Source organism: Hyalella azteca, unplaced genomic scaffold, assembly GCF_000764305.2.
Source record: "Hyalella azteca isolate HAZT.00-mixed unplaced genomic scaffold, Hazt_2.0.2 contig3103, whole genome shotgun sequence".
Classification (NCBI taxonomy): Eukaryota; Metazoa; Arthropoda; class Malacostraca; order Amphipoda; family Hyalellidae; genus Hyalella; species Hyalella azteca.
Window position 1 is genome coordinate 53,575 of NW_025933356.1, and position 24,795 is coordinate 78,369.

A 24,795-nucleotide genomic window follows, 5' to 3' on the forward strand; every position below is an offset into this window, starting at 1 on the left:
AATTTCGACTCTTTAAATTCATGAATAGACACTTTTTTCATGACAAACGAGTTTTTGAATCTATGTTCGTCCCTCTTGTTCCTCGTCATTCCCATAATACCAGAGGCGTACGCTGTAATTTGCCGCCGGTTCGCTTGGAAATGGATGAACATGCGAGTTTATCTTTTTCCAATATTTTAACGAGTTGCTGGACGATTTTAAAAAAGATTGTTAAATTTTGTTTTATAAATAAAAATTTCGCAATTTTATACCTGCCCCCTATTAATTTGATGTGTGTTATTACATAGGTTTTATTGCTGTGACACTTTTTAGCAGCATCTTGTTTTAATCAGTGTAATGTTGATTTTGCCTTTGTTCTGTTCATTTTTTAGTGACCTACTGTCTTAAGTTTTTATGGGTAGCTAGTATAATAGTATGAATTTGTTAACATTACGTTTTCCCTGCCATTGTCCCATTTTTATTTAATAAAGTCATGATTTTGCCTTTGTTCTGTTCATTTTTTAGTGACCTACTGTCTTAAGTTTTTATGGGTAGCTAGTATAATAGTATGAATTTGTTAACATTACGTTTTTCCTGCCATTGTCCCATTATTATTTAATAAAGTCATGCACCGCCAGTCCTATGTAAAGAAAGAACAAAGAATCTCCTAACATTAAATAGGGCACAATATAAGCTTAATTTGATTAAAATCTTTCTGTCACATTTGTTTACTTATGATCATCAACTAAGTAAATAATGCTGTATTATTTTGCCACCGATTTGCATGGGTGTGTGCATGAAGGGTGTCGACGTAAATGAAAATATCATATCTGAGGGTCAACCGTCAAAACAGGCTGCCGACCTTTACCCTACACATGTGACTTACCTCGAAGATAATTACATGTTGTCTGTAGCAGTTCTTCGCCTCCAACCACTTCCTGTCCAGCAGATCGTTGCCGCGGGTGAATGTGTCATCGATCAGGCTCTTCCTGCATCTTCCTGTCGCTATATAGGTGCAAGCAGGGTGGCCCAGTGTATTATCAAAACATTTGCGCGGGAAGATACGTAACGTAACTGTACGCCAGCTCGGAGATGTCGTAAGTGGAGTTCCGCACAAGTTTAGAGTGTCTGCTGAAGCGATAGGAAACTATTGATTTACTAGCAAATAGGAACACCTTGACTTGTGATAGAATTTTGTCAATAATCCGACAGCGCGGATTATACACGCATAGAATGATGGCTCTACTTGTGATGGCTCCACTACTTGATCGTGCAGCATTTGCACGATCAAAATATGTGATCGTGCTAAACAGTGCTATTGGAAAAGAATTCAATTCATTTTTTCAAAAAATTTCAAGAATTTTTTCATTCATTTTCAAAAATTCAATTCGTTCATTCCTTCTAGCCGGTACTTTATATCTCTGCCAACCATAATTTTTAGCTCCGTACACAGATTTCTTCTTCAACTCACGCTGTTTATTAAAAAGAGTTCACATTCTCACTTCACAACTATTTTAGAACGGCTTTTTCTGGGCTAACAAGGAGCAATACCGACAGACAGCATTCGATAGTCGATACCTTCGAAGGCATCGATTCTCGCCATCGAAGTTCACAGAATGTAAACAAATCCAAAGCCTCTGATTGGTCAGTTGGCCAGAAGGTTTTGATAGTACGCTTTTAGCTAAGTCTTACGTACGAATGTTTTGATAATGCCAAAATTAGGGTGTACTTACGTAACACGTAACTTTTTTGTCGGAAGTACAAAAAGTTACGAAGTTTTGATAATACGGCCCCTGGCCGAACGTTGGCGCGGTTAAATGCGTAGTCAGGCTTTTCATGCATCTTCCTGTCGCTATATAGGTGCAAGCAGGGTGGCCCAGTGGCTACAGTTCTGAGTACCAATATTGAAGTAGAGAGGTGCAGGTTCGATCCTAGCTCTATGCGCCAGTTTCTGGTCAGAATCGGCAAGGAGGCCGGGAGATTAGGCAAGCAGAATTGCAGCAGTGAGTTGCGAGTTCGAGACCGCAACAAGCTGTGAATGTTCTGCAATGTTAAGAATCGGTGACAGGCTTACGGCCTAACAAAAGCTGAACTAGCTATATTATTATTATATTAGACAGCAGTGCGTGTATTTAAGAGGAGTCACACAGAAAAATCATATCGGGGGCCCAAAACGAAATCTTTTTGGCCGATCCGCAGCCCGTTACGCTATTCGAACTCCCATTTTGATACGCACGCAGTTTTGGCACTCATCAATCCCGTGCATCCACGAGTTTTGTATGATAGAATGTATATTGTAATGTGAAGAGGAATACCGAGACAGTCTATGGATTATAAAATTATAACTAGCATGAAACCCAGAATGTCACATGCTAGAATGTATGCTGTAATGTTGAATCGAGCCACGATCGAGTCAGCTCATGAATTATAGAGATAACGCTGACACAGCCCACTGGCATCGTATAATTCAACTGGTGCATGTCGATGTGCAAATTCAACTGGACACACTCAGATTGTGATCATTTGCGTTCTAAAGTCATCAGTCACGTTGTCAGTTTTGGCGTCTTTGCAAACATAGAGCATCTGTTCAAACGTTTCGCCACTTCACCTGAACCAACGCTCAGCACGGAGGATATGCTCTTCTTATCAAATGTACATCCACGTGTAATGGAAAAAAATTTATTAGAACACAAATTGAGGTTCTTCCAGCAAATAACTTTCCACGGAATAAATAAGAAAATTTCAACTTAATTCTGTCATCTTCGTATATAATTCCACTTAATTTATTTTATATATTTTTTATTTTTTCAACCGGAAAGTTTAAATTTCCCCAACAAAAAGTTAAATTTAAATTCCAACATTTGACTGTGGAGCTAGATGCCACAAGCAGTGGTGACGCATAATCTCTGACAGACAGCTGTCGGCACGCGGTCGACAAATAGAACCAACTGTTTCAATAATATAAAGCTATAAAGACAGACCATGTCTCGTACCAAGTCACAGGCCTTCCAACAGCATTTCGTTCACGACGCGTTTTGCCTTAGCCTTCTTGTCGCTTCAGCCTTTTACGACTACCACCAGGATGAAATCTGTCGGTCTTGTCCTTCTTCTCGCAGCAACCTTTGCCTGCTCCAGTGTTGAAGGGTAAGTAAACTCAGCAATTAAATTTGAATGTACTCTCCTATCCTGTTCACATTTATTCTAAATTATTAGATGATATTACTTTGTGCTATAATTTTGTATGGATATTTCTTGTTTTCCTGACTAATATGGGAAATGTTTATCTCTTGATGTTACGTATCACCTTGTATACTTATTCATATTTATTTCTCCACTCCAGTGCCAATGAGTGTACAACAGCCCTCTACAGCAAATTGAGGAACGCAGCCTTTAATTCTGCCTTCAGCGCCTGCATGTCGGATCCAGCTGGAAAAGCCGCTTTGACTGCCATCGTAGGTTAGATATTGCAAGATTCATTACCATCAATTGGTTGATCTGAAATTTTCTACCTTCGCGCTACTCTATGGCTAATTCACCCACGTGTAATTCATTTTTCGTTTCCAAAACTCAGTTCTAGACTTTTTATACTTAATTATTGGTGTTATCTAGTGACGTATTTTAAAATAGTGAGTGGAACCATAGTAAATTCATGAGAGATCTAAAGCAATAAGTAGCAATTCACGTGTTATGCAGGTAATTATGGCTGTGGGGGCTACACCTTCACTGTCGGCGATCGCAAGTGCGAAGTTGGCGCAGCTCCCTTCATGAAATGTGTAGCGGGAAAACTTGGTTACGTAAGTCAGGAAATATCGCTAAGATGCCTTTTCATTATCTGTCATGAACTCCACTTTGGATAACAGCTGACACTATTTGTGGTGTTGACCGTGATAGCTCATAATGTGACCAACGCTATATTTAGTGCACCATCTGAGAAATCTATTTCAAATAATTGCATTAGTTATTAAATTGTATAATATTATAGTTACAATCCTTGTGAATGTGAATACAGCACTCATTCATTCATTTCTAGTTGAAGGCTGATGGCTCCATCGACAACACGAAGATCTTAGCCTTGTACAAGACTTGGGCCACAAGCGACCCTAAGTGCAAAGTTGCTCAGTACGACTCCGCTGTGAAAAAATGTGGCACTACCATCAACAACTACGCCGTAAGTTTTTCTTGCTTAAGCGAGACATGTACAAAGTTGTTTAATAGCAGCACAATTAGGTAAGGTTATTTTGCACTGAATTTATATCAAATATTAACTTAGACGATGAGTGATAATTTGATTTACGAGTGTGTGAAAATTCATGCAAATTATTTTTAATTCCTGTGAAAATACACTTTGGAATTTCAGACTATCCAGGAAGTTTCTAAGATCTGGTAACCCCATTTGCTGATGCCAATGTGACATATGATTCCCTGTGAATTCGTGTCGCTTATGATTCTCACTCTAATTTCTTTGAACAATGTTGCGTGATGGTATCACTATACAACTCTAAGCCTTCTTTCACTTCTATCCACAACAACTGAAGCATCACTTCATAACATGAATGTTTTTTGTTGATATAATAACTACTGCAAACAGTTCCTGGCGAAGGCCGACTGCATCAGCACGATGGCGGACCACCCGTACCTTGTGTGACCTGCACAATCTGGTCCTTATTCCTTCATCTGATTGGCGGCTTTGAAGTGTTCATTACAGGTGCACAATAATAATTAGGGGACAGTTTTCTCTAGTCAATGCATCCACGTGCAGTAAAAATTGTCTAATCGAAGTTAATTGTAATTTGTGAAACGCCTAATTCAATAAAATCCTATTTAACATAATATTAGCAGTTATTATTATAGTTAAAAGTGAAATTGAAACACTTCGGAAGAAGTGAAACATTTCGCTTCGTACCTAGCCCTATATATTTTGTTTCAAGAAATTTCTATTTGATGCACTGTAATTATTAGAATTCGACAAGTTTAATGTAATGCGACTTGAACATAAGTTCAAACAAATAAGCGTGTAACCAATCATTATAAACTTTAAAATAATCAAAAATCATGTTTTTAGCGTTCCTTGCACTTCAAAATTAGTGACTTATTGTTGTTCATCGAACCTCTGCACTAGTTTTTTTCTTCTACTGACAAATTGTTAAAGTTTCTTAAGACTTCAACAATAGAATTTTTAAACATCTTGGGTGAAATAATTTACAATACATTATGTGCATGATTGGTGTTTTGCTTGGCCCTCTTGTTGTGGCTAAAATGTTGGGTTGTCTATTGTGTGTCCCGAGTCTCTCCATGTTGAACTAGGTAATTAAATCATGAGGTAATTAAAACAATTATTTCAAGTAGAGTGCACATAATACGTAAAAGTGATTACAAAAGACTCAAGAAACCAATAGTTATATATTATTTAAATGGCAGAGAAGCGATACACTTAGTTTCGAGGGACACATCGCTGTCTGTAACTTGAAGTAAGTTTCACGAACATGAAATAGGGACAGAGAAATGTTAGAGAGACGTCGTAAGGGATTAAGGATGAAATGATAACTGGAATGAAGGGAAGGGAAGTGGGTGAACAAAAGCCATATTTGTACGTCGAATACCTTTTGTTTCTACAAGAAAACATGAAGCACACAGCGTTCATTGTTAATTAGAGCAATTTTTGAATCGATGAATGAAATAATGTTGATGAAGATGATCATTACTGGGAAGTGCTCAAATAATATTAACATCAATGCGATCATCCTAAGCGAAACTTACTTGTTGAAAATTAATTCCAATAAGTTTGCATTGAGATTTCCAATGAGTTTGCATTGGATATTTAAGCGATTTTATGGGAATCGAGAGGCATCGTCACATTTCAGACGGAAAAAATATTTAATAACATTCTTCATAAGTTTACTAATGTTTGTTGTCGAGTTGATTGCTTTGCATCAACTCGATTTATTTTTTAAGGCGATCGATAGCTCTAAAGATCATTTATCCCACACTCCTGGATAAAAAACGATTCCGGCTCCGAATTATGAATAGCGGTTTTGGAATTACGTTAATTTCGGAGATTTTAAGACCTGGGCTAAGGGGAATGTCTGAGCCCTAGCATCTTTTCTGGTCGAACTTTTCAACCGCTGCCTCACTGGCGGTGTTGTTCCGTTAAACTTCAATTCAGCTCACATTATGCCTCCATTAAAAAATCAGACCTTGACGTTTTTGATCCCAAATCATATCGACCCACCTCCAACCTGTCGATATTGTCGAAACTCCTTGGAACGCGTTATGGCCTGACAGCTGAACAACCATCTTTAGCAGTCGGTCTCATGCCTCGCCTCCAGTTTGCATACCGTCATTTCCACTCGACGGAAACCGCCGTGCTGAACGGAAACCGGTCGCTGTCTTACGTGACATTGCGGAGCACAGTGTCTGTGGTTTGTCGTGCTGGTTAGTCTTTAGTGTATACCAAATGTTTCGTGGAATGTGGCTAGGGCTGTTTGTCCCCTTTTCAATTCCTAACACCGTGTTGTGTAGTGCGTGTTGGGTGCAATGAGGTTTTCTGTTGCTCAATTTTTTTTGTAATAGAGTTTTCCGTGTATGTCTAATAGTAAAATCGGCCAGTAGTTATGGACATGATGTTGTGAGGTGTTGAGTTTAGGGAAAATCATAATGTCGAGCTTTAGTGAGTCTGGGTAATATCTAGCCGGTATAGAAAGGTTGTACGTGTTTAGCAACTAAGGTCTCATATTTTGGAGGTGATTTTTGAGCTGGAGGGCTGTGATGCCAGGGTAGCCCAGTGCTTCATGTTGGGAAGTTTATTGAGTGAAGTTGGGTTAGGTTATCGTGACTGTACTCGTATTTACGTGGCGCACGCGCTACCGCAATTACTGCGCGGCGATCACTCCGCAAAGCCTGTTTGATCCTTTAGTTTTGGAAGTATGAGAAGGGACAACCACCAGTATTGACGACCCTAAACTAAAAGAACTTGCATATATAATAGCATTTATTTGACTAATTAACGTTTCGAAATTCTAACTAACGACGTGTTTTAGAAAACAAACATTTGATCTGTCTACTATAGAAGCGTAACTATTTATCTAGGTAGAATAAATTTAAATAAGCTAAGAAAAAGTCAGACGCAAAATAAGCAGTCCAAACATGGTGCGACAATCTCAACAGTACGAATAAATAAGGTATGTATTGTAGTCTGAAGTTTTGTATGGTGTGAATGTGTTCAGTGCCCAAGTGTTCGTTGTGTATGTAGGGAATATGTCTTAATTGTCAGTGTTTGCGGAAAATTGGTTCTTTTTCCTTTGATGTGTCGTGCTGCACATGGTTATGTTTGAGGAATGGGATGACTTGTATTGTATTGGGACCTAGCATGTGTTTTAGGGAAAACCAGAATTTTGGGGATCTTTTTAGGGCATTTTCTCATTTATGGAAGAAATGCACTATTGTGCTCGCCATGTCCGTCGATCTGTCTGTCTGTCCGTCCGTCCGTGACCTCATCGGCCCACGCTCGAGTAGTGAAAGTGCATTGGGTTGTAAAGTGGTCTTATATATAACACAAAATAAATTATGGCTTGGGATTAGTATAGTAGTATCTTCGGCATTGAAGAATAGGCCTGTCGCCGATTCTTGTACTTTCCTTGACTAGACTGGCCTTTTGATCAAATCTTTTNGCTGTCGCATGGATGAGTTGCACCGCAGTTTTTTTAGTTTATAGCGGTGGCCCCTGGTGTTGGTTCTTGTTTCAAATTCTAGTAATCCTTCTGGGACCTTGTACAAACCACGAGTATACTTGTATACTTCAATGAGGTCACCACGCAGGCGGTGATAACGGAGACTGAGAAGCTTCATAATCTTCAATCTTTCTTCATAAGACTTGCCCTATATAAGCTTGGAATTATCCTTGTTGCACGTCTTTGAACACTTTCAACTAAATTTTTGTCCTTTTCAAGTCTCGGTGACCACTCCAAACTCTAGGTTCGGGCGCACGACAGAGGTGAACAACAGCTTTATAATTTCTATATCTAGGTACTCCTAGGAGCGTCTGATCAGCCCAAGCAGTTTATTGGATTTATTAACTTGCGTTTCAGTATGCCTAGAAAATTTTAGCTCCTTGTCGACCCAAACTCCAAGATCTTTTTCCACGCAAGACTTCTCAATAAAAACCCTCTCGTTGCAACCGTGTCTTTTTCTCATGCTGTAAGCTTGCTGTTCATTGTTCTTGCCGAGGTGAAGTACTTTACACTTGTCAGCATTGAAACGCAGCTGCCACGCATCAGCCCAGTCAACTAAACTATCAAGATCATTGTGCAGTTACATTTTATTTGACGCATCCTTAACTGTATTATAAACTTTTGTGCCATCGGCATACATGGAGCACACGCTTGACACTAATTCTGGTAGATCGTTTATAAAAGCGACGGTATTGTGTTTATTGGTTATCCATTTTCGGTATTGGTTGGGCATCAAGTTCTTTACAAGTGTGTGAAATCTGGGCTCAATTTTTTCGCATTGAATCCTACAACTCTATGACTTTCAATTAAGCAGTGAAACATTCGAGGCTATATATAGGAGGCATATTACGGAATGCGGCGGCAAAAGCGGTGTTGTGCGTGTGCCAAGGACGCAATTAATGCAGCAAACGGTGTTGTTTCGACCAAGCTGGCTCCAAGCGGTGCCGAAAATGGCGGTAAATTTGAACTGAGAAACTATCACCAACGTGTCGTGCGTATGCTTCATGCTTTGTACGCAAGTCATTTTGCGCTCACTAGAACGTATCCGTTTTGTGTAAGCTTGTTTGAAAATATTGCTCCGGTTACTCATGTCAGGCGGTAGGGTATATTAACATGTCGCACATGATGCTATAGTCAGATATAATACATGAAAAAGAGTAACAGATTGAAAAAACGGTCGGTTTTCATTTAATGTCGCCATGCACTCAAATTTCGGTTATAAAAAATAAATACATTATGTTTATAATCCATACAGAATAATTCATAAATGGTGCAAGTAATTGTGTCTCAATTAACCCGAAATGTACTCCATCTTTAGGTTTGTGGTCGACACTGATAATTCAATAAAATAGAATAGAATAGAAGTGTCGGCACTGAAGAAATAGACCCAAGCCTGTTGCCGATTCTTAATTAATTGTACTTTTCGTGACTTAATTCCACAAGGGATCCGGCCTTTGGAACCCGATCTTTCCATAACTGACGATTGATTGAGATAGCTGCTGGACTTATTGCCTGGTCCGTAATTTGCTAGGCATTTTAAGACTGAACATATGCTCCTGCATAGCTTCGTCTGGACTTATTGCCTGGTCCGTAATTTGCTAGGCATTTTAAGACTGAACATATACTCCTGCTTGGCTTTGTCAGGTCGGTTCTTGAAGGCGTTAAGCACAAAGCTTTTTCTTACAAGTCCTACACAAAATCATAAAATATGGACTTTTTATATATGATGTATATATGGTAGCTGTTTTCGCAGTCTATTTTGAACAACACATAGAAATATTATATCCTTGGATTGTTGTCTTTTATATGAAGAATTTTCTGAATTTGTGCGACAATACTATAGTAATCGCTGCTATATCATCTTAGCTTTTCATATTATGGATTAGCAAATGTTATTGAAAAAGTTGAGTCTCTGATCACCGCATTTATTCCAAAAATCACATGAAGCACTCATACAATATATATTAAGCGGGGGGCACAACGAAGCTGTTGAAGCTCTTGGCCGTAATGTCGACGTTGATGAAGCGCGTCCCGTCAACCGAGATGGTCAAGCCGGTGGCCTCCTCAGCCCTAAAAATATGAGAGTTTCTTCTCAGTTGATATTTCAATTTGAGTTGGAAAACTTTGAACTAAGGGATTATACATGTGAAACATGAAAATAATTATTCCGTTAATAGACGTCAATAAACAAATTTAGTGTTTTCACTAGGTCGTATATGCAACAAACTAATTCATCTATCCTTCCACTTATATACTTTTTGATCATAACATTGAGACTATGATGTTGAAATTTATAATCTATATTTTGAAGCACGAAATTACTATGCGAAATAGAAAATTTTGAGGAACTGTGATTGGAACAATTTATTCATTTGTTCCTAAATTCATTTTGTAAAGTCTAAGGCAACACATGTGGATGGACGATAGTAAACGAATTTATCAGTCATGAAACATTCGGCTTGTTTCTATAGAAGATGGAAGCAAAGCCGTGATCAGTTTTAGGAACTTTGAGTTTCTAAAGAATGGAGTACAAATAACTTTCTGAAAAAAAGATAACAAAAATCTAAGTCCTTGAAAGCTGCATACTGTTCCACGGTACTATGAACTACTAGAACAACTTGAGTTATTTGCGTTTAAATGCTGCAATAAGTCATTGCACTGAGAGGCATTTAGAGAGGCAAGGTAATCCGTAAGCTGGTCCTTGTTTGTCCATGAAACGCTGAGAGATGCCGTACCTAGGAAGTTATTACTGTATACCACAAATGGAAATGGCATTTGGGCACTTGATCAAAATTTCTGATTGTATTCGTTGCGCTCTCATATGTTATTTAATTTTTCATACTTTTTTTAACTTCTAGCTTAAGGCAATATAGAAGTGAGTAAACCTCACATTCGAGACATAATTATCAAACTCACAAATTGAGGACGACGACTGCGACTGAACCGTCGGGCTTGGTCACGGCAGCGGCATTTATCGTGTCCAATGTGGGGATGGCGTCGACGCGCACGTCTCCGCGCTTGAAGAACTTGCTCACGTGTGCGATGGCGTAGAACATAGGCTGCTTGTAGAACTCATCCACAGTCTATTTGTGTACAAAAATGAGCAACAAAGTAAATAACAATCCCAATCGTACAAAAATTGAAAACGTTAGATTAGACGCTACATAATTATTTTTTGTCTAACTAAATGTTTTTAATCTCATTGCGATGCCATCTCACTGGGCAGGGTGGCCCAGTGGTTAAAGTTCAGAGTGCCAAGATTGGCGCAGAGAGGCGCGGGTTCGATCCCAGCTCAGCGCGTCAATTTCTGGTTAGAATCGGCGAGGAGGCCGGGCGGTTCAGCACAGCAGAATTGTAGCAGAGTTGCGAGTTCGAGACCGCAAAATGCTGTGAATGTTCTGCAATGTTCAGAATCGGCGACAGGCCTACGGCCTACTAAACGCTGTTACCGCTATATCAGAGTTTTTCTAGACCTACCATGGGAAAATTGACGAAATTTAACATGTTATGTGCGGCACGGCCCACCGACACGAAATACGCCCTTAATACGATATAGCCGCACTTAGCGTGTTAAATATGAGTGACTAAAATGCGATTTAAATGCGAGTGACTAAAATTAACTAACAGCGTTGACGATGATTGCAGCATCAAGGGTCGAGCCGATCCAGTGAGGACCTCCAACGGTGTCCAAGGCCATGTTCCAGTCTACCCAGCCCACCGAGTAGTGGTTGAGGTTCTGACGAGGAAGCAGGATGGGTTGGCATGAGGTGTCTTGTGTGTCGAATACACATTCAATACTAAGTAGTCACAAATTGGAGATAATTGATTCATTTTTCTTTGAATTGGAAAGTTATATGTACTTATATGAGTAAACTTTTTGCTCTATTTTCCGAGCACCAATTATTTTTAGTGCTTGACACTCATTGTTCATGTACGGTAATAGGTAGCTCAATTAGAATAAAACTTGCGAAATGAGAAACTTGAATTTACAATTGATATACAAACGATATTTTTCAGACTTTAATCCCACCTCAAGAATGTCTTTCAGGTAGCGCTCTCCACGTTCCCAGTCTCCAAACAGCAGATCGTCTCCTTCTGGTGCAAACACGCCTAACACATGTGGAGATAAAGTAAACATTTGGGAATTTGTTATTTCAAATCAAACTATCAAAAGATATCCAAAATTGTAAAATTCCCGGCCTACTGAACGTACGAATTGCTTCCATTATTTTTGATAAATATTCAGGCGAAATTTTTCCGCAGAAGTAACAAAATTTTCACTCAATGAAACTTTTTGCCGTATATTTATTTAAAAGTTTGAAAATAATCTATATACATTGAGAGATGCTATCAGGAAATGACGTTACCGAAGTGAAATAAACTTGACTATCACCCAAATCGCTTTCCATGCTCGTCTGTATCGTTACCGTTGCAAGCCTCGCTGTAGAGGATGAACTTGGACGGGTCCAAATCTCTCGTCGCGAGGAGAACGTCAGGAGAGTCGACATCGTCTGAGTACCAGTGAACGGCCACGCCGTCCACGTACTTGCTGCAGTCGGGGTCCGCGAAGCACTGAAATGAGTTCACGAGAATAATAGAACGTGACTCCTTGTAAGAGTTACTTATTAGTTTGCTCGTAACTGGTGAACGGAATCCTTCGCCGAAATTTGTATCATTTGATAAACACGTCGAAGTAAAATCATTGTTCAGCGGATCTACTGAAAAAGAGCTAACTAGCTTACGGAAAGTACTCACAGGCTCGACGTAGTATGGCAACGTGTAGCGGTTGAAGTCGCAAGCCATCATCTTGAGCCTGCCGTATCCTGCGGCCTCCAGACTTGGTCCCAAGTAGTCTCTGATCCAATCCCTCATCTCGTCCGGGTGCCAGCGGCACGAGTTGATGACCCAATCCTAAGATTTCAATACTTGAGTATGAAATCATTGAATAAATATTAGGAAACTTTGCATCTCTCTCTTCAAGCTTCAAAATTTTTTGTTCGTCATGGAAGCTTGTCCCGAAATTTTGAGTCCGAGATTTAATTTCTGAAAATTGGGGCATTCGTGAAAAGTATTAAACTGCTTAAAAAAACGGCCAGAAAATGTACTGGTATCGTGTGTTTCATTGATTCTTACCGTTAGAATATGGCAGCCAATGCCTTTTTTTGTGTAAATTCCATTGAATATTTGTTGAATCAAACGTTTTTCCTAATACGCTACATTACCAGTCATTCTGGTACTGAAATTATTTCATTAACAAGTTGTTTTACATTATAAATATTCCCAATTTTTATAATTTTTATCTGTATAATTATTTCAGTGTGTACTATTTTTTGAGTTGTATACGCCACGAGTTTCTCATTCGGCTCGAGATTTTTTTCCTGACAGTGCGCACAATTTCCAGTGCAATTTTGACAGGGTAATTTTTTTCAGTGCAAATGCGCACAATTTCCCGTTAAGTAACTGGCAATTGAAATGTCAATCTATCCTTTTATTTTCACGGCTTTTCTTCAATCATTTCAGTCAGATGCTCCTAACAATCTTGATACCAAAAGAGGCACAGTGTTACTTCAAAATTTTGAACACCTAAAGACATATTTCATACTTACTTCTTCCTGGTCGAGTGGCTCATTCTGGGGAGTTAGGCCCCACAGAGGGACACCTTCTGACTCGTAGGCTTGGGCCCACCTAAAAGCGAGCGATTTACAAAATTAATTCAACTTGGTGACGATGGCAGTTTATCCACATCAGAGTATTAGTTTGGTTTCGATATTTAGAGTAAAAAAGTATTCATGCGATACACCAGTTTAAATGAAATTGAGGCGCGTTGTAAGTGCAATCTGCGAGTAAAATAATTTGAACTTATTTCGCAATTTTTGAAGCCACGTTAAAATCGTAATTCCTCCAGTGTGGCGTTGATAAAGTTCCACTTATAGCTCAATAAATAAAAGAACTATTAAAAAACATTTTGCCATTAGTCGTTGAATTCTCTACTCCTGTAACAATTATCATTGACATACCCAATGAAGGTTAATCCATGCTTCACTTCCAGCTTTTGTAAGCAGCTTAAATTTTTCCAGCTTAAATTTGTTAGAAGTAATTGACCGATTTACCGACAAAATCTAATACTCTGTCTTCATTGAATAGGTAAAATGGATCGCGATTATTTAAAGTGTCTCACTTGACAATATAGTTGGCGTAGGGCTGCCAGTACTCGCGTAGGAGGTAGCCGGTGCCGTTGAACATTTTGTTGCTCTTCATCCAAATGGGGGGAGACCAGGGGGAGCCGAAGATCAGAATTTCCTCGTTACTGAGGCGCATGGCTGTCTTCACGTTGGGAATCTTAGAAGGCAGTAAGAAATAGATTACAATCACGATGATGTACGATTCTTTTGGCATTCCTTCGGCTATATGATTTTTAATTATATTGACAGAGCGGGAATCTTTTGAGCCCCATGAAGAATTGGCTACAAATGAATTTAATATCGGTATAAATCTGGATATTTGCAATGGCTTCTCTAACAATTCATGAAGAACTTATGAAGTAAGTAGTTTTCTCTCTGTATAACTAAGTCGTAAAATGGTATTAAAGCATATAAGTTATTATTATGTTTTTCTTAATCATGACACCTTGTAGTTGTAGTCTTCGGGCTGAAGGGACCAGTGGACTAGTTCGACGTCGCCTTCAACGTCGTCGAGGGTGTAGGCGCGAGGCGAGTAGTCGCAGCCACCGATGGGTACACGGCCGATGTTATACTCACTACCTTCTGGGGCCCAGTATGCCCTGGAAAATGTTAACACTGAGCTTCAATCGGTCAATTTTGGTTCATTTGCTGAATACATATGCTCCGTTGAGTGATTAATTTATTAACGGGTGTGCTTGGTTGCAGTGGTGTGCTGGGTTGCAGTATCCAATTTATAATTGTAATAAGTGCATTTAAGCTTAATGGAGTGGTTAAATTATTTCGTATAACTGTTACACATGTCCTAAAAGACAGTTTTTAAGAATACTGAAACAAATCAATGACCGAAAGTGAAAGGTAACAACTCATGTCTTTCAATCTATCGTGATTTATATAGCCATTTGTGCAAAAGAGAACTAATTTATGGCATTCATTTAATTAATGTTTTTGGTAACTTGGTAAACAATTATTTCTCTTAATTTGATTTAAGAACATAATTTCCATTTAAAAAAATTGGATTTTACTGCCAAATTATGTTGAGGCTGAAATTATATAAAAATAAATTCAGAAAAAATATACAGATTAAACTCATGTTTTTCCACCCTAAGTGCAACTTTCAATAATTATTTATTAATGCTATTTGATTTTGAGGAATCATCAACTTTTTTATTTGAAATTTTTGTTTGGAATGCCGACATGTGATCAGATACGAATTTCTAACCTCAATAGCCAATCCTTGGTGGCGGGAGAGAGGGAGTTGAAGTTCTGTCCAGCGGCGTCGGTGAAGGCTCCTCCGAAGCCTAGGATGGTCTGGTACGTTTGCGTCGTGTCCACGTTAACCGATGCCGGTGCAGATCCTGTACGGGGTAAACTTAAATTATATCATTGAATTAGGTCATTAAACTGATGAAATAATAAATGACATGTTCCCAATAAGTTCCCACCTTTCCATATCTGTTCAGGGATACAAATGTCTGTTAGCTTATACTTAATATTCACCTGCGGCATCTTCGATGGGTCCACTGAAAGCTTCTATCCTGAACTCTGCTCTGTCAGAGACGTAGTGGGCGAAGGTGCCGGCCTCTGGGGCGGCCAAGATGCCGGGCTCGTCGCAGCAGGTGGCGTTGCAGAGACACACGAAGCTGTCGCGGTCGTACCTTCTCTCCCAGCAGTGGCCTGTGCAAATAAATCTGAGTATTACATTAGGAGAAAGTGTGTTCTCCAAGTTAAAGTTAAAATGACATAGTTCAGTGGACGAATTTTTATAAATTGAGAATTGGAAATGTTTCTTGTATGACAAGCAACAACGCAACGCCAATTTTTACAAGTAGCCAAGAAACTGTACTGGTAAAAAATTGCCAAATTATAACTTGCCGTTGACTGTGAGGCTAAGGCCTATGACCCCAAGGGCCACAGCCACCAGCATCTCGTATGTCTTCATGACTTCGACTTTGAAGCGACTGAGCACTAAAGCTGAATTCATGCTGTTATAACTCTCTTTATAAAGCCTCGTCTTTACTGCACCTGGCGTTTTCCCGGCAACCCTAATTAAGATACTAATGCACCAGTTTCAATGCACAATAATTTTTATTGAAGGCTGGCACATAAGTCTACTTCACATGATCTATTTTGTTAGTGTATTCTTTTTGCCTGTATTGCCAATTCAATTTAGCAACAGATTTTGTGCGAAGTTCTTGGTTATATATTGCGTCGTTGCTGCCGCTAACTGCAGATGATGAAAAGAAACATATTAAAAAATCCAAAATCCACGCTACGTGCTAAAAAGTAGAAGTTTGGGTTAATTTATCAATAAAAGTAGTTCGATGCAGATTTAAGAAACGTCGTTTGTCCATTATGGTACAGATATTCGAGAAACCAGCACTAAAAAGTATATTACGTAATGTAAATTTATGCTCCGTTGTCATGCTTAATATACTCTTTAAAAAAATTCCCTGCATTAACGAAAGCTTATAACTTCATGTAAGAAGTTTTTCCTCTTTACGAGGCCATGAAATTAGAATATGCTAAGATTGCTTATAAACATTTTGCTTTTTAATTATGCCCCAAAATAAGTGCAGGATGTTTTAACATCTAGAAATAAATTATCTTGCGAAATTTTGAGCTTTTGGAAGTTGGATGTGATGTCTCATCTATTTGTTTAAAATTTCTAGTGCATAAACTTGGATACAAGTCACGCTATACACTAATTCTGGTAGTAAAGTTATTGCGTATATTAGAATTTTTTTTATTTGTGATTGAAGCCTAGCACTACAAATAAGCGTGGTAAATCTAATGATGAATCTATGAATTACATAATTATTCAATAAATAATAACGTCACTCGAAAGTGTGTCCAACAAAAAATTTGTAAAAGTTCTGCTAATCTAATTTTTCAAATCTAAGTAGAAAAATCATAAAGTTTCATTTGAAAATGCAGTTTAATTAATAAATAGAATTGTACTTGACATATAATAGTTCAAAATTTGTTATAAATACAAAATTTAGACTTTTTTCAATATTAATAGAAAATTCGAATGGAAGTTTGTTATTAAATGTGAATTTGAACGGGTCTTTCTTACTTAACAAAGCCTCAGTTTGAAAATAATCAGTATAGGTTTGCAAGATGATTTTGAAAATATTGCTGATATCTAGAGGACTATTTATCTCGGGCCTCACCGGGCTAGCCTGCCAGTTCTCTTTACATGTTACAAGAGATTGGTAATGAGATAATTTAATAAGAGTATATACGTGACTCTTATTGTTTGTTACAAAGACGTCGCCTCACAAAACTATAGTCATGCAACTTGTTTTCCCCAGCGCTATCGGTCACGTGATTCTTGCTCGCCTCCCAGGGCATCTGCACGGCGATGGTATCAGGTACTTGATATAATTACTGATGAAATTATTAATGATGAAAATAACAATTAATGTTAGTGGCTGTCATCAAGGTTGGCTGGTTGCGCAGCAGCTGTTGTGTCACATGTCTATGCAACTCAAAGTCGCTAAAAAGAAATTATGATTGAGATACCTTCATGTCATGTAATCTGCCTTCTACAACAAAAGGTAATAATGTTTGGCATTCAATGAAAAAGTCGGTTTATTGTTCCCAATGAACTTATGTTACTTTCATTTTGGTGTTAGAGTAACATACTCGCTAACTTTGACATTTGAATTTTCTCTAATAAGGTAAAAAGCTATAAATTCAATACAAAGCTGAAAAGCATCACAGTCTTTTCGTATTTGAATTCAGCTTCGTTTATTGACATAAATATTTTATTACATAACATAAATATTTAGGACAGTACAGGTATGAGCAACACAACTCTGAGGTCTAAAGCTATTATACGTCCGGCCATAAACGCTTAAAACTAGGTGTCGTTTTTAGACAAAATCTATCGAACTTCAAAATGCCCATTGAATTCTTGCCTGACTGCAGAGATTGAACAACTGACATTTTTTCTTAGGTTCTAGTTCTATGAAATTCAAGTAAAGATTTAATATTTATATAGTAATTCTGCAATGATATTGTTCTTTTTTCAGAATTATGGTAATCTTCGAGGTAAAAATATTCAAACGTATATTTATGTCCGTGTTGTTTCAAACTAATCTGTTTCCATGTGCAGCTTCATCTAAGACTATAATTATTGGAACAAGGATGCCTATAGCAATACAGAGTGACAAGGTCCTGTCATTTTTAATTATGAAAGTCGACTCTTACTAGAATTACAAATTCCGTTATATTGATAAAGTAATTTTGATCAGTGTGAGATTGTTATCTCATGGTTCAATAAACAAAAGATCTTTACAAGTCTAATTATCCTAACTATTAAGCAGAGTGGCGCATAAGAGTTATCTGAGAGCAATAATGAGAGTAGCGACGTAATGAGAGGAGTCGCGAGAGGAGAAGGACTCCGCTGTGCCCTACTCACGAGACAGCTCAGTAAGGAGCTGTTCGATGAATGAACACCATGTTCATTGCTATACATTATTCATTAAAATGTCATTAAATGACAAATTCCTTACAAAAATTAAATTTTAAAAGAAGTTTTTTCAATAGAAATTACCCTAACAAAATTCGGGGAACGCCTCGGTTTCGGCCGCATATTCAGTACACTCGGCGCAAAGTTATTCTGGGTCTGCTTGGCCACGCGATCGGTATCACTTTATGAGCTGAATCTACTATATTCGACTTTAGAGCCGCCTGAGAGTTTTACTAGGGTTGGCCGAGCCGAGTCATATCGATCGAGCTAGCCAGCAGCCCAGATCGAGGCTGCCCTATTCGAGCCATGAACCGAAGCTGACACAGAGAAGCTGGTTTACGTGTTCCATGAATCCCAAGTAGCCCTTATGCAAGGTCGCGCACTCCTCTAAATTTTGTTAGGGTAATTGATAGAAATTTTGTTTACATTTTCACCGAGTGTAATTCAAGTTCAAACATTCATGAATATATGGCCTAAATTTACATCATAATGGTAAGATTTGAGCACAAATAAAAAAATTGCTGACACCGTCAAGTTAAACAGTTATTGGTAAGAATTCTTAAAATATTTCATCCTTGACTTTCCTGGCCTCATCATCAAATAAAATTGAATCGAATGCGGAAATGTGGGGATGGCGTCGACGCGCACGTCTCCGCGCTTGAAGAACTTGCTCACGTGCGCCAGCGCGTAGAACATCGGCTGCTTGTAGAACTCGTCGGCGGTCTGCGTGCACAAATAATTAGAATTATTTGCAATCGAATCCCTTTATACGCTAAATCTTAAATTTTCATGCACGTATAGGTGGATTTATGCGATTCATTGCGGTGATGAACATCGTTGCAATTTAATTAGATTCTCGTAACAATTACGTTATTTTTTATTGCAATCCTCGCACATTTATTGGCAGATAATTAATTTCAATTGCAAATGAGCGTTATCATTGATTGAACATTTCACCAGATAGATTGAGGTATCTCATGCACCATCAATGTTCGGTAACACTGTACTCCAAATACTTGAGTGCATATAAACTACGAGAAAAGAATATTCTCTTCCGAAATGCGCGGATAAACAATCATTCATGTTTGATTAATTCTAAATTGTGAGAAGAACAACTTGAAATTATAAGATAAAGTTGCGTGAAAAGAGAAGTAGAAGACATTTAGCATACCGCATTGACGATGATTGCAGCATCCAGTGTTGCTCCAATCCAGTGCGGCCCTCCATTGGTGCTGAGGGCCAAATTCCAATCCACCCAGCCAACTGAGTAGTAATTTATGTCCTGTTTCGAGCAGTAGAATTAATTAAAACATAACTGTTAGAAAATTGCAGGGTAATTTTAACCCAGTAAATTGAATTAGCACTGATAAAAGTTCTTCGTATTAATCATACAGCATTATGCATGTCTGGCAAGCATAAAATGCTGTTGAAGACAAAGTAATATATTTAAATGAAGACGAGAGCGATGCACCAAGAGGAACACACCTCTAGAATGTTGTAGAGGTATCGTTCGCCGCGCGTCCAATCTCCTAACTGAATTGCTTCTTCCGTTGGCACCCGCAAGCCTGTTTGTCGAAATGAATAATCAGACAATATCTAAATATTCTTATTATAGATTACGCTGAAAATATAGTTTGAAAGAATTAGTCTATTTGAGGAAGAGAGAAGTAATGAACGAATAAGCCTAGTTTTGCAATCACAATTTTGGCTACCGAGAAAAGGCCCATTTTGAATGGAGTAAATCGAAAATTCAAAAGAGGTTTGTTTAATTAATTATATCATTCACAATCGTTGTCAAAAAATACACTTGAATATGGTATGAAAATAGTTGGATGAATTTAAACAGGTGTATATATTGCATGATATATTTTTCTCACTTAATTTCTGATATTTCGCCTTTAATTTCCAACATAATAATTTGAATAAAAATGCTCACCATTGCAAGCCTCGCTGTAGAGGATGAACTTGGACGGGTCCAAATCTCTGGTCGCGAGGAGAACGTCAGGAGAGTCGACATCGTCTGAGTACCAGTGAACGGCCACGCCGTCCACGTACTTGCTGCAGTCGGGGTCCGCGAAGCACTGAAATGACGATAACGGAGCGTCACTCCTTATCTTGAATACGCACAGGCTGGAAGGTGCCTCTTGAAAGAAATCGTTCGATGCAACACTAACTATTCGAGAAATACGTCGATGAAAATTATAATTTTATCTATGAGCAGGGTGGCCCAGTTCAGAGTCCCAGCTCTGTGCCACAGTTTCTGATCAGAATCGATGAGGAGTTGAGCAAACAAAATTGGAGCAGCGAGTTGCGAGTTCGAGACCGCAACTAGCTGTGATAGTTCTGTGATATTTAGAATCGGCGACAGGCCTACGGCCTAATGAACGCTGAAACCGTTATTATTATTAAAATGGGCCTATACGTGCATTGAGTTACTAAAGCCAGCGGGCAGGACTCACAGGCTCGACGTAATACGGCAAAGTGTAGCGGTTGAAGTCACAAGCCATCATCTTGAGCCTGCCGTATCCTGCGGCCTCCAGACTTGGTCCCAAGTAGTCCCTGATCCAATCCCTCATATTCTCAGGGTGCCACACGCATGAAGGGCCAATCCAATCCTGAATAACACAATAGCAATAAAAATAATAACTTAAAATCCTTCATTCTAATAATTTAAGACAGAATTTGCTACACTCCATTTTGCGTTAATGAATAAAAAAATAGAGAATAAACTCATTAAAGCTGATTATTTAAACTTAACTTACACATTTTTTGCTCAGCAGGTGTCATTCAGTTACATTTTCCGGGAATTAATTGACTAGTGTAGCGGTTGAAGTCACAAGCCATCATCTTGAGCCTGCCGTATCCTGCGGCCTCCAGACTTGGTCCCAAGTAGTCCCTGATCCAATCCCTCATATTCTCAGGGTGCCACACGCATGAAGGGCCAATCCAATCCTGAATAACACAATGGCAATACAAATAATAACTTAAAACCTTTCATTCTAATAATTTAAGACAGAATTTGCTTCACTCCATTTTGCGTTTATGAATAAAAAACTAGAGAATAAACTCATTAAAGCTGATTATTTAAACTTAACTTGCACATTTTTTGTTCAGTAGGTGTCATTCAGTTACATTTTCCGGGAATTAATTGACTGCATGATTCGTTTGCTTAACATAAAGTGAACAGCAGCACCGCTTAAATATATGAAGGAAAGAAAAGGTTTTTCCTTGCAAATTACTTCTACGTCAGAAAAACACCTTCAAAATATATACTACCATAGCGTTAAAAATTTTGTATTGTCAAAGCCAAAATCGGTGAATTTGTTATTATTTTTCATATTAATAACCACACAAACAATACATTAGAACGATTGCAAACAAAATTGGTACCAGTCACCAAAACTATTCTTTGGTTGGGTATATTAATATTTTTTCTTAAATTAAATATTGATTTAAATTCTCCAGTTTTAATATAAGTTTGTCAAAAATACACGGCATGTGCAGTAATGTTGTTTGCTCACACTTTCTTGGTCCAGCGGCTCATTCTGAGGAGTGAGACCCCACACAGGAACGCCTTCAGATTCGTAAGCAGAAGCCCATCTGATGATAGAACAAAATGAGCAATCAATAAAAATTATGTCTTTGGACGAGTTCTAGAGGAAGATTTTGGACCAAAAACCATTAAGTGTGATCAATAAATAAGCCCAAGAGCAAAATATTCAAACCATACAACTTGACTAAGATATATTCTAATCTAATAACGAAACAAACATCCATTGCTTCGTACACTTCCTTGAAAAACAACGAACGCTTATTGACAATTAAAGTAAGCTCCTGAAATTACGCCCGACAGTAAAATAACAAACATTGTTGTAAAGAAAATTCTTCCACCTTATTGATTACGGTTAGTCTCTAACATCTAACCTACGACCAAGAAAGAGCCTCTTACAATTAGAAGTCGAGGGCTCGGTAAGAAGCCCGTCATTGATGGCCTGCATGGTAACGTACAATGGTCTGCATAAATAATCTGCTAGCTGAAAAATGCTATAGATGATTTATAGAAATAATTAATGCTGCAAACAGAGTCTGTCAGTTGACTAGTTATTCATTAGGTGTGACCACATGTATATAAAATCGCGGTAAATGGACCGCATCTCGCGATTTGTGTTGATGAGAAGTTTAATTGGTCAAGTTGCGAGGACTTATAGGAGGCACGGGGGAAAGAGTTTAATGGGAATGTAAAATATAAATTTTATTACTTGACGATGTAGTTAGCGTAGGACTGCCAGTACTCGGGTAGGAGGTAGCCAGTTCCATTGAACATTTTATTGCTCTTCATCCAAGTGGGAGGAGACCAGGGGGAGCCGAATATCAGTACCTCCTGCTCGCTCAGCTGCCGGGCCAGCTTCAAATTTGGGATCTGTAATAGTTCGTTGAAGGCGCTTATTTGATTTTAAGTAGGCGTAAAAAACTCGTTCATTTCAGAGCGTCGATTCAAAACAACTATTGACTCTATGATCAAATGTATACCAGATCTTCATTGCTCCCTACAAGATAAACTTCTGATATTAAGATTGCAACTAACAAGTTTGCAACACAGTTCACTGTCACTTGCTTAGATCCTTCATTATATGGACCATTGACATTGCATGACTCCCAAAGTATAAATAAAAAATCTTCAAATTTTTTGAAAGCTGTGACCTTGTAGTTGTAGTCTTCGGGTTTAAGGGACCAGTGGACGAGGTCAACGTCGCCCTCGACGTCATCCAGCGAGTAAGGGTATGTTGAATAATCTGAACAACCAATTGGAACGCGGCCGATATTGTATTCATTTCCTTCGGGTGCGTAGTACGACCTAAATTTTAAGCAAATTGAAGAGTTTGGAACATCAGTAAGCACTTGTTGTATAATATACTGAATTATGAAATGTACTTCATTTCTAATTCTTTTATAGAAAGTATAGTTAAGAATAGATACGATTTAGGAACCTCAACAGCCACTCCTTGGTTTTGTCAGACAGAGCGTTGAAGTTCTGTCCAGCGGCGTCAGTAAATGCACCACCGAAGCCCAAGATGGTCTGATAAGTGTTTGATGTATCCACGGCGACCGAAGCCGATGTGGGTCCTGTTCAGGTATCAGATCAGGGTGGGATTTATACAACGATAAAATAGTTAGTGAGTTGAGAAGCTTATTCTAAGAGTAATGGATACTTCAAAAATTTTATTCAAATGAGGTTGGACTAAAAAATCACCTGCGGCATCTTCGATGGGTCCACTGAAAGCTTCTATCCTGAACTCTGCTCTGTCAGAGACGTAGTGGGCGAAGGTGCCGGCCTCTGGGGCGGCCAAGATGCCGGGCTCGTCGCAGCAGGTGGCGTTGCAGGGACACACGAAGCTGTCGCGGTCGTACCTCCTCTCCCAACAGTGGCCTTCGTGTGAAGGACTTTTGTATATTTACAATGGATAACCGAGTGATTGTGGGTTGAACAACCCAAAAATAACAATGGAATCGAGCAAAAACTTCAGTAATGTGCTTTAGTAATAATTTATATAGTGATTCGTATTTACATACACTTCATATGCCATCATTTGGTTTTCTAAATCACCTCTTAACCCACTCAAGTGCTTGAAATGATCTATTTTTATGATCACATGAATTTCACTAAATTTATGTCACCTGATAGCATGAACTTTTCAGAGAAAGAGTGAATGAGAATTTTCGCTTACCGGAAGCTGGAAGCGTGTAGACCAGCGTAATGCTTATTACCGCCAAGAAGTGCTTCAGTGTTGGCGCCATGGCTTCTATCTCACGTCTGCCTACTCATGCACCGAAAACTATCACCCAGGAGTGTAGTTGTTCAGCGTGCTGCATACGCTCATCTCACCGCATGTTTTTCTTCCCACGACCCTAAACTGAACAGCCGATCTTTTAACTTCTAATGATGTATGAGCTGTATTTGTATTTTATTTTGATGCTCTCATTCCATGATTTAATTTATCCATTCATAAGATAATTAGACGACATATCATCTGCTCAGAAGACTAACTGTTCATTTCATCTAACTAGATAGCAGAATTTTACGAAAATATGGCAGTAAAATATGGTTTCTGTAATTTGGTACCATAACCAAGGGTAAGGGTACGAGATGGCAATCGAGATTTCGGTTTTTACGCTAACGGGAGGAACGTCAAAGCAGACCGAACAATGTAGGCCCCATCTTGATCCCGAAGCTTAATTCACATCGAAAACCTCTGGGTAAAAAATAACCATGGGTAGCATCTAAGCCCGTTTGACCTCCTGAAATTATCTACCACTTGCTAACCTACATATTTCTGCTTTAGAGTTTGTTTACATTATTTTACATCTGCATGTTCAGTCTTCATTATAAGACCTTGCTTTTACACGTAAAAGTCTTTGCTTCAAACGCATG

General features: G+C 38.6%; 4 protein-coding genes across 4 annotated transcripts; 1 reads left to right on the forward strand and 3 right to left on the reverse strand.

The window, feature by feature from the left end:
• The first annotated feature begins 2,780 nt into the window (after positions 1–2,780).
• On the forward strand, positions 2,781–4,757 carry LOC108665140. Its single transcript, XM_018151866.2, has 5 exons — positions 2,781–3,123; positions 3,320–3,435; positions 3,673–3,773; positions 4,010–4,147; positions 4,568–4,757. Exons 1-5 carry the CDS (start codon positions 3,062–3,064, stop codon positions 4,622–4,624), a joined length of 474 nt encoding a protein of 157 aa, XP_018007355.1. The 5' UTR covers positions 2,781–3,061; the 3' UTR covers positions 4,625–4,757.
• A 4,858-nt stretch (positions 4,758–9,615) lies between these two features.
• Positions 9,616–15,850, reverse strand: LOC108665144 (putative glucosylceramidase 3). The gene is made up of 12 exons (XM_018151869.2): positions 15,761–15,850; positions 15,386–15,562; positions 15,108–15,243; positions 14,334–14,487; positions 13,885–14,045; positions 13,313–13,391; positions 12,462–12,617; positions 12,134–12,278; positions 11,737–11,816; positions 11,332–11,442; positions 10,623–10,789; positions 9,616–9,776 (listed from the first exon to the last, which is right to left on the reverse strand). The coding sequence occupies exons 1-12, from the start codon at positions 15,825–15,827 to the stop codon at positions 9,671–9,673; spliced, it is 1,539 nt and encodes a 512-aa protein (XP_018007358.1). The 5' UTR covers positions 15,828–15,850; the 3' UTR covers positions 9,616–9,670.
• A 2,748-nt stretch (positions 15,851–18,598) lies between these two features.
• LOC125179605 (putative glucosylceramidase 3) lies at positions 18,599–20,941 on the reverse strand. Its single transcript, XM_047885779.1, has 5 exons — positions 20,825–20,941; positions 20,302–20,446; positions 19,851–19,930; positions 19,014–19,088; positions 18,599–18,682 (listed from the first exon to the last, which is right to left on the reverse strand). Exons 1-5 carry the CDS (start codon positions 20,939–20,941, stop codon positions 18,599–18,601), a joined length of 501 nt encoding a protein of 166 aa, XP_047741735.1.
• Positions 20,942–22,620: 1,679 nt separating this feature from the next.
• On the reverse strand, positions 22,621–24,162 carry LOC108665138 (lysosomal acid glucosylceramidase). Its single transcript, XM_018151864.1, has 5 exons — positions 24,092–24,162; positions 23,617–23,793; positions 23,354–23,489; positions 23,067–23,220; positions 22,621–22,785 (listed from the first exon to the last, which is right to left on the reverse strand). The coding sequence occupies exons 1-5, from the start codon at positions 24,159–24,161 to the stop codon at positions 22,621–22,623; spliced, it is 702 nt and encodes a 233-aa protein (XP_018007353.1). The 5' UTR covers position 24,162.
• Between the last annotated feature and the right edge of the window lie 633 nt (positions 24,163–24,795).